The 9,895-nt window shown below is 49.1% G+C and overlaps 1 protein-coding gene across 1 annotated transcript; it reads left to right on the top strand.

Annotated features, from left to right (window-relative positions):
• The first annotated feature begins 2,461 nt into the window (after positions 1–2,461).
• LOC122390174 (ATPase family AAA domain-containing protein 2-like) lies at positions 2,462–9,375 on the top strand. Its single transcript, XM_043382866.1, has 12 exons — positions 2,462–2,713; positions 3,031–3,504; positions 3,889–4,031; positions 4,257–4,405; positions 4,750–4,893; positions 5,182–5,286; positions 5,631–5,828; positions 5,972–6,156; positions 6,760–6,922; positions 7,881–8,175; positions 8,765–8,910; positions 9,100–9,375. Exons 1-12 carry the CDS (start codon positions 2,631–2,633, stop codon positions 9,139–9,141), a joined length of 2,127 nt encoding a protein of 708 aa, XP_043238801.1. The 5' UTR covers positions 2,462–2,630; the 3' UTR covers positions 9,142–9,375.
• Positions 9,376–9,895: the final 520 nt, after the last annotated feature.

The following is a 9,895-nucleotide window of genomic DNA, read 5'->3' as shown; positions in this document are numbered from 1 at the left end:
ATGGTTCGTTAAGACTGTTCATCGGTTACCTTTGGGAACAATCCTAAGTTGATCCCAAGGCCAATGTGAAGGGCTAGGAGGGGTTAAACAGCCCATGAAAAATCAACGGAAAATTAGGGTCGGCTAGGATCCAGTGAGGACGGTAAACGGGTGCTCCAGTAGTGAACTTGTGGTTTCCCATTTGTAGTGGTTAAGGTAAGCTCGGAATACACAAAAATTCAAAACGGTAACTCATTTCTTTAAAATAATAAAATAGGTGCAAAAGCGTGTTTCGTTTTAGCCACCAAAGGAAGGCGCTGCCCGGAGCATTTTCCGCATAGCGCCTTCCTTTGGTTGCAAAAACGAAATACGCCCCGTTTCGAGGAGGTCTATACCTGTCGGGTCCCGATTTGAGAAGCAGTACTGAGATAGGTACTGACAGCACTGAGTACCGAGTGGCAAGTACATGGCAATGCGTTTTTAGATACAACATAATTGGCCACTTGCATTTTCAAAAATAGGTTATGCATGCAGTGTTGCAGCACACACCAATTTGTCATTTTCGAAAAGTCAAGAGTCGCCTCGATCTATGCCCTGTTGCTTACAATTGTACATAAACAGATGATTGAATTATTGAGGCTTAACCAAAAAAGTGGGCCAAATTTGCACGAAACTACGGTATCAACAAATTATTTGATCCACCAGCGAAAGACCATGACCGCATTCTATCGGCATCATCATGCACATCTATTGACAACAGTGATACATTTTCAGCACAATCAGGACAGGTTAATGACATGAAAGCAACGCTTATGTCAATAATGGTTATAATCACTACATTGGCAATTTCAGAATCGTAATGTGGTATCGATTCAGCCGAAATAAAATCACCGTCCGCTCTGGCTCACCTATATCTAGTTGCATGGTGGCAGCTGTTGAGCCTGAAGTGGCAATGCCTCACGCACCTCCCACCGCCCCCGCAGACCGATATCGATAAAGCTGGGCTCCAGTCCGCCCGACGACCAATCTCCTCCGCGGCAGTTAGTCTACTCCTACTGCCTCACGATGCAGGCCTCCGGCAAAGGCAACTTCGCAAGTCAAGTCAAGTCGAGTCAAGAGACACATCCAAGCACTTCCCTTATTTCAAGCTTAGGCATGTATGACATGCATTATAGGTATGCCTAAATACATACCTGTATATGTGTCAAGTTAGACCAGTACTGACGCAGCCAAATATAAACTTCATAAATACAACTTTCTGAACGAATAAACCTATGCAAATTGAGGTGCTAATGTAAATTTTAACTATTACAAATACAACTCAGAAAACTAAAACTGCGATATGGCATAAGCTTACATATCCAATCTCGGGAAAGAAATTTATCATTAGGCAATATGGCACAAATCTATTATTTTAGCAATTGAAAAGACCGAAACACAGAATTCAGCGACTTTCAATTGAAAAGGTAGGGGAGAGGCGGGAGAATTGGGACTTATTTCTCAGGCCATGTTCATTGAGGTATTATTTGGCAGGTATTGTAGCCAAGCTGCTTTGCGCAGCGCCAATAAAAGGTCCACCATTTCTCTGCATTATGCCATCATAAAATAGCGAGCCTGTGCAATGATGTAGCTATATGTGGACAAAAACAAAAACACTCATTTTCAGGAGAATAGGGACACATGCAAGGAGACAAGGGACAGACACGAAGCTGAATTGGGACATATAAAAATCGGGTATTGGGATGACTCTATCTCGAATTATTTGTCGTGTCTATGTTTATAGGCAATCATTTGATACATTGGAACTTATCTTCACACTATCTGTTTCGTTAAATGCCGGGATTGTCTTTCACGATTACGATGTTCCCATAAAATGCACATTTTCCTACCAGAGTAAGACTTTCTGGTCTTCGCTTTGATGTATTTGTGGTTAAGGGTGCAGCTGCAACCCCTTCCAAAACACGAAGGTAAAAACACATATTTTTGCACCACTTTACCGTTTTGACCATTTGGTGTCCCTATTCTCCCACAACACCGCCATAACAAATCACGCATTTTTTGTCATTTATCAGTTACAGAGCGTGTTCATACAAACTAGCAATCGCATAAGGACGGTGTTAATCTAACATCGTAACATGTTGAAAGAAAGATAGTTTGTCATATGCAATGCACAGACAACTCAGAATAGCACTCGAAAAAACAAGTTTTTTTGTGCTCAGCCAGCACAGCCCAAACGACGCCCACAAAAGGGTTGCTGAGGCTTCCCATCGTTGCATGACACATAGAATCAAAAGGTAAAGGCAATAATCGTGCAAGGATGCTGTCCATTTTTTAGATATTGGCGTGTCCCTATTCTCCCGCCTCTCCCCTAATATACCTGTGTCATGTTAATGATCAGCTTCTTTCCCATTTGATTTAAAGTAATCATGGCAAAAAAAAAAACACCATCCATTATCAATCTCCGCTGGAAGCGACCCCAACGAATAAAGCGCATGGTAAGTCATCCGTTCGTAGGAAAACGGGGGAAAACGGCTATTTAACCTTTGCTGAAATGTTTGGCGAATTTACTGTTATGTTGCCTCATTTTTCTTAAATTAATGTTTCATCCATGAAATAGCAGCCTTAGTTCCAAATATTTCAGTAAATTAGACATGACTCCAAATCCTTCTAAAACAACAGCCGACAGGATCGACAAAGATAACATTCTAGCTGGAGGGAGCTCCCAAAGACAAAGGTATGTTTGTGTAATATGAAACCCAGATCAAGTTCACATTTTGGTGATCGATACAAATAATTACGGTTGAAATACTTAATCTAATAAGATTATCAGTTAATCATCGGAAGCGGGTTACGATAACAGGCTTTGTTTACCTATCGGTATTGCGAACAGACTGGGCCTACCTAAGCATGACAGACACTATTTACCTATTAACCTTGATAAAAAGAGTCGAAACCATGACAGCTAGGTATTGTTTTGGAGTTTACAAAAAAGTTAGATGTAAGAACCGAGCTGAACAACATAAACGAAAAATAACGAAACACGCATTACAGGCGCCCAGTAGTCAAGTATGAATCGAAGTCCCTCAGTAAAACTTTGAAGAAAAAATCAAAGAAAAATAAGCAGGAGTTAAAAAAGGATGCAAAACGAAAACATAAAAGCAAATCAAGACTTATTAAAACATCTCGCTCAAAGTCATCCTTGCGGCCGACGAAGTCGCTGACGGATGCGGCGGCAGTGGCCGGCCCGAGCCGCGGCCGACCTCGGCGCCGCAGCAGTGCGCGCATCGCCTCGTGCAGTCCCCATCCGTCCGGCTACTCCGCCCTCAGCGCCCGAAACCCCTCCGCCGACTCAGGCGTCAAAAAGGCGCGCCGTCGCAGAAAGTCGCACGGATGGAGCAACAGAAAGAGGAGCCGCAGTCGCTCGGCCGCCCGACCACCCAAGACCATTGCGGCCGGTCCCAGTCAGCTGCACACCCGAGATGATGAGGCCGACAAACCGAAACCCGTCCAACCGGTGACCACAGAGTGAGTCAAACATTGCCAGCAAAGCCTGGCGGATTTTGTTTAGTGCTCATGTTTGCAACAAATTGGTGTGCATTCTCAGCACTTATTCGTAACCAGCTCATACCATTTAGCGTTGATTTTATATTTTTGTAGACAATTCATTTGGCTAACAATTTCGATACCCCAACACTTCCCTTCTTTCCTTTGCCTCATTGGTGATGGATGATCTTTCGTTATGACGAAAAATTGATTGATGAACATCATGTAAATGAATAAAAAGTGAGCATTTAACATTTAGCCATCTTTATAACCGCTTGTCAAACGATGACATCTCATTGCATGTCGGTACCTTTAGCTAGCTCGATATACAATACAGTGTAAGCAGTAACAAGACTCCGTTTACAGCACTGGAGTTGACTTCTCAGACGTCGGAGGGCTACATGAACAGATTGAGAAGCTGAAGGAAATGATCGTATTCCCTTTCCGATATCCAGAAGTTTTCAAAAAGTTTGGCTGTCCCAGAGGAGTTCTCTTTTATGGACCACCAGGTATCAATGCACATCATTCCTCGAGGCACGCAATATTACAATTTAGGGATAAAATAGGCACAAAATGGTAAACGTCGTAAACCATTAACTTTCAAATGCCATACTGAACAGAGAACACCGATCACAAAGCTGCTTAAAAATCCTAATACGATTAACCATTGACGTGATAATAATTATTGTAATCGCCGCTTTTGTGTATGACAATAATCTCTCATACTTTCGCAGGAACCGGGAAGACTCTGGTTGCCCGCGCACTTGTGCATGAACTGAGCAAGGGCACACAGAAAGTTACCTTCTACTCTCGTAGCGGGTCCGATATTCTGTCCAAATGGTTTGGAGAAAGTGAATCAAACCTGCGGGATCTTTTCGAAGCGGTAAAGTTAAACAAAACTGACCATACTTGAGTTTGAGAGAGAGAGAGAGAGAGAGAGAGAGAGAGAGAGAGAGAGAGAGAGAGAGTGAGAGAGAGAAAGAGAGAGAGAGAGATAGGGAGGGAGGGAGGGAGAGACACAGACACAGACACAGACACACACAGAGAGAGAGAGAGAGAGAGAGAGAGAGAGAGAGAGAGAGAGAGAGAGAGAGAGAGAGAGAGAGAGAGAGAGAGGGAGGGAGAGAGAGAGAGAGAGATGAGAGTATTCCCCAAACAAAACTAAGAGTGCAGTTTTTCAACTAAACATATCGTATTCACCATTGTGAGCGTTTTGTCCTGTTACAGGCGAAAACCAACCAGCCGTCGGTGATTTTCTTTGACGAGCTGGACGCGCTGGCACCCGCGCGCAACTCGCAGCAGGACCATGTGTACACGACCATCGTGGGAGCTCTGCTGACGCTGCTGGACGGCCTGGAGGACCGGCAGCAGGTCAGTCAGCACGTCCACACAATTCGTCCGCGGCACGGCCCGAACCTGAGAAGCACCTAACTACTGCCTACTCACAGGGTACAGGCGTGTCTCGCTTGAACATAAAGCAAACTATTGGGACAAGTATCGTTGCTGTTTTAACGTAAGAAATGTTTGTGCATTAACACTGATAAGTTTGTTTACAATAAGTTGGCTTGTTCTTAGATACGTTGATCAATGCCAAGTCAGGCTGAGTATCCAGCAGTGAATGGTGAGGCGTCTATTCCCACGTGTGTCCCACGTCCGCAGGTGGTGGTGATCGGGGCCACGAACCGCCCCGACGCCCTGGACAGCGCCCTGCGGCGACCCGGCAGGTTCGATCGAGAAATCTTCTTCCCTCCGCCCAACCTGGAGGTGAGTGTGAGCGCCTATATTGGTCGTGACCTGTGCAGTGATCTCTCATCTCACTTACCGATCGCCGCTTATACAATTTTCTTTGTTTCGTAGCTGTGTGAACAACTTCGGCCGGCACCACATTCTTGGGCAATAGGTACTGGTGAGATAGAGACAGTGCCAGAGACATGGTACAAAGCGATATTGTGTGTTGCATTATCTGTGCTGGGCAGCTGTTTGATCATCTGCTGTTCACAAGTTACACTGCTGGCTGGCTGACACACTGAGCTCCCCCGGCTGGGTATGACGAGACGATACAGTGAGCCCCTTCCCCCCCCCCCCCCCCCGGCGGGATATGACGCCAGGCGAGGCGCGAGATTCTGCGGATCAGCGCGCCCGACGGCTGCTCCGAGCTGCTGACCTGGCTGTCGGAGCGCACCTCGGGATTCTGCGGCGCCGACATCGCGCTGCTCATCAGAGAGGCCTTCCTGGCGGCCGTCAAGGAGGCCTACCCGTCCATCTACAACACCGCCGTCAAGGTGGACATCGACCCCACCGTCAAGGTACGGCGGCGCATCGGCCGCTCAGCTACATCTTATTTTACAATCGTGTCTTCTTGAAGTTCAAAAACAGATCGCTAACAAAGCTAGCTGGCTAAAATGCGTGCAATATTCCTCATATCCTCACTGCTATGTGTCTGTGTCAGGTGATGAAGCGGCACTACGACACGGCTCTGGCCAGTTTCCGTCCGTCGGGCGGCCGCGGCATGCAGGAGTGGAGGGAGGTGGTGCCCGAGATCCTCCACCCGCTGATCGACCACGACCGGCAGCACCTGGTGGACGTCATCAGCCGGCGCTGCCCGTGGCTGCTGCCCAACAAAGTCAAACGAGGGTCAGTCGGCGCCGCCGTCAGCCCGCCTGGCCGCTGTCCAAGGGCGGACGGTAGTGTCCCTCGCGTTGGGGTCAACTGTTTCTGTGCCTACGCTAGGAGCAATTTGCTTAGTCGACGAGTTTCTTAAAAACACATTTTTGCAAGGCTTCTCTAGTATCGGGACGACCTCGCATAGCTTATCGGAGTTGGCACTCCCGCCGGCGCCGTACGAGGAGCGCCGACCGCATCCGAGCCATGCGGCACAGTCTACCATTCAGGGGTGGTTTAGCCCTGCCATCTAGTGACAGGGATTGAAACAGACGCGTGCGCCGCGCCGTACGGTTCGGGCGGCGTGTTTACCACAGACAACATTCTCGGTTTATCAATCACTCGAGCCCGGCTGGCTCACTAACCACATCGATCGCGACCATTACATAAAACCCGTGATCGATCAGACATGCGAGAAGTCTGATATTCGGAATTCCAACTGGCTTAACGTGTTCAATAAATCACTGAAAATAAAGAAAATATCGCCAGTAGTTCGTCTGGTACGCATTTACCGCCTCATCACCGGCGGCCGAGCGGACGCCTGCAGCTGACGACTGGCCGCTGCTCGTTCGGCAGGGAGATCTGCTCGCAGATGCGCGTGCTGATGTGTCCCGACGAGCGCTACCCAGAGGACCCCGAGTACGTCAGCAAGTCGGTGCTGTCCGCGTTCGCCGACTGCAACATCTGGACCATGGACGATGCCTACGTCATGTCGCTCACCTGCGTCGACGTCATGCAGGTCGGTGGATTATCAAGCAATGGAGAACAACTCTGTGCCATATCTGAAGTAACACCAATGATCTTGTGTCTGGTTTCAGGCTCGTGGTATGCAAAGCCGTAATTGATGGCATAAGGCATACCTACATTACCAGTAAAACGCCTTTTGGGCGACCAACGGAGCGAGCGAGAGGATGGGCATTGCACGTGCGAATTGCGAGGGGGTACCTCCAACTAACTTGTGCACTGCACCCTACTAACCGGTCTTTAGCGATGTGCCAAATTTCAACGCAATCGGCCTAGCCGTTCTCGAGATCTGGAAGCGGCACACTGCACGTGCGCACGTGCAAGCGGGGTCCAAACTGACTTTTGCACGGCACCCTACTAACTGGTCCCCAACCGTGTACCAAATTTGAGTGCAATCGGCCCAGCCGTTCTCGAGATCTGGGAGCGCCCCTTGCACGTGCGCACGTGCTGTAGCACCCCAACCTTAACACATGCAGATGAATTATCTGATGGAGACCTAACTGTGTACCGAGTTTCAATTCAATCGGCCCAACCGTTGTGCTGTTATTGAGGTTGCAATTTTGGGGGTTCTTAAAAAATGTCCAACTTTACCACGCGCCACGTGCGGTGGTTGGCAAGAACGCATGGTGGCCATCACACCACAGAACTTTTACGTCCAAGTGACATTCAGTAAAGAAGACCGCTTGTCAATCGGATGTCCCGTTCCTAAGATATTAGCTTTTGAAGAGCGTCCCCACGGCCGGCCGGCCGGCCGGCCGGCCGCTCATACTCAGGATTTTCCCTTAATTCAGTATGAGACTCCGCTCGCTTCGCTCGCTCCGTAATAACCAATCCCGACAATCTTGCTTTGGATATATTTAGGTACAAATGCATCATTGTATCTCTCTACTTAAATCGCCGGTTTGTCATCAGTTGGCGTTCCGTATTATGCCGTATGTGTTGTTTTCGGGCAGCTGCTCTCGGAGCGTATCCACGACGTGGGCCGGCACCGGTCGCCGACGGTGCTGTACATGCCGCGACTGGAGGAGCTGGAGGAGGCCCTCCAGCTGCGCGTCGGCACCGGCCTGGAGCGGCTGCTGGGCATGCTGCCGCGCTGGGCGCCGCTGCTGGTGGTGCTGACCAGCGTGCAGCCGTACCCGGCGCTGGTGGAGCAGCAGCGCGCCGCGCTGGCCACCGCCCACCTGCACAAGGTGGTGCGGCCCGGCCAGCCACAGCGCACAGCCTTTTTCACCACCCTGCTCAGCCACGGTGAGACCCCTCACCCCTGACCGGGACGGCTTATTAAAGGTCCGTCGTGATTAGTGGACGTCACTTTTGACGTGTTTGATCATTATTGACCGGATGATAATTTCAGAAGCAATCGCCGATCGGACAAGTAACGAAATAAGCAATAGTCACACACCGGATCACTATGAGCATTGTCTGCGTCAGTCTCGTCACATCGTAACTGTAGAGGCGTGGGACTCTATATAGGAAGGAGTAGGACGAATGGACATACCCACGGCAGAGACGATCGTTTTCAGTTTTCCAATTGGGCACTAGGTGGCAGTTAACACTGGACAGTTCGGAACTCATCGGACAAATCGTACAGTCAAGTAGCATCCTCCAAATATATTACATTGGTTTCACTGTGAAAGGTCTCGGGTAGCCGAAGTGCAGTCCATTAAAAGTTATTTTATTTCATATTTACAATCATCGATCCTTTTCGTCTTGGGTCACTGATGCGTCGTAGCAGAGCGTATTCCGAGTGGAAAGAGCACAGCCCCAACAGAGCAGGGATGGGGGACCCGGACGGGAGAACCAGCGCTGCCCTGACCGGTCGCCCGGTGCCCGGCAGGCCGCCACCTCTCCGAGCGCAGCATCGACCAGCTGGTAGAGCTGACGCGCGGATGGAGCGTCCAGGAGCTCGGACAGCTGAGCGTGCGTGTCTCGCAGATCCGCGCCGAGACCAAACACACGCCGTCCGTGGCCAGCCTGATCAAGGTGCGCCGTCTCCCCGCCCCGGCCCGCTCCTCAACACAAACTGTCAGATGCGACAATCATATCCTTAAATACCCGATGCAAACTGTGACTGGGCTATGGTCCCTCTCCCATTCACGGATGTGCCGCTGCCAATGTGAGTGCGCCGTTCGGGGACTTGTCTGCAGTTTACTGTGACGTTTCTCCCGACAGGAGCTGACCATAGAGCGACAGCTGAACAGCCGGAGAGCCTGAGGCCCGGGCAGTCCCGACTCCACCGAGAAGACAGGCCTATGGACCAGACGAGAGAGATTCGCTCCCTTTCGGTGTGCGGAGAATCTACGACAAATGCTACATGTCAGCGTTCAGTAACATGTCCCTGACTCTGTTTTTGATTTTGGAACCATTTTTGTATTGTTTGTCTTCATTTACCAGTCATTTGTTTCAAGAGTCCGTTGTGGCATCAAATAAACACGTGATGTTGTGTTAGTTTTGCTACATTTGTACAGCTTGTAAAACACAGACTAAAAAAGCATCTGCTACTTTAAGTTACGAATTAATACACATTACACAGTAGTAAATGCTCCACGAAAAGTTAAACAGCTGTTTACATGGAGAAGGCGTGAATGACAATATCAAAAAAGCACCCATCGCCCCATCGACGTCGCCGCTTCCTTTGACATTGGGCAGGTTGTCGCAGTTTGAGTTGACGTCGCCGCTCCTGGCAGCACGTCATATGCCCTCTCTCCCGGGACACTGTGGGCCATTGTCAACGGTGAAAATATTAAAATGCATGAGGCGTTTTAGCGACACATGAGTCGGCGCAGACGTCGCTGTTCTTTCGCCTGCCATCGATGAAAAACGCCAACACAAAGCCGACTGAATTCAAATAATAACTACCATAGAACACATCAGGCGACAATTTAATGCCTTTCTCTACACAATAAATCCTGATTTATTGGCGCGTGCACAGTGTTCTCAGACACGTGCCAAAGCCTTTGTTCTATTG

Source organism: Amphibalanus amphitrite, unplaced genomic scaffold (assembly GCF_019059575.1).
Source record: "Amphibalanus amphitrite isolate SeventyFive unplaced genomic scaffold, NRLGWU_Aamphi_draft 000020F_arrow, whole genome shotgun sequence".
Lineage (NCBI taxonomy): Eukaryota > Metazoa > Arthropoda > Thecostraca > Balanomorpha > Balanidae > Amphibalanus > Amphibalanus amphitrite.
The sequence above is the reverse complement of the archived record's forward strand: the minus strand, read 5'-3'. Positions and strand labels throughout refer to the sequence as shown.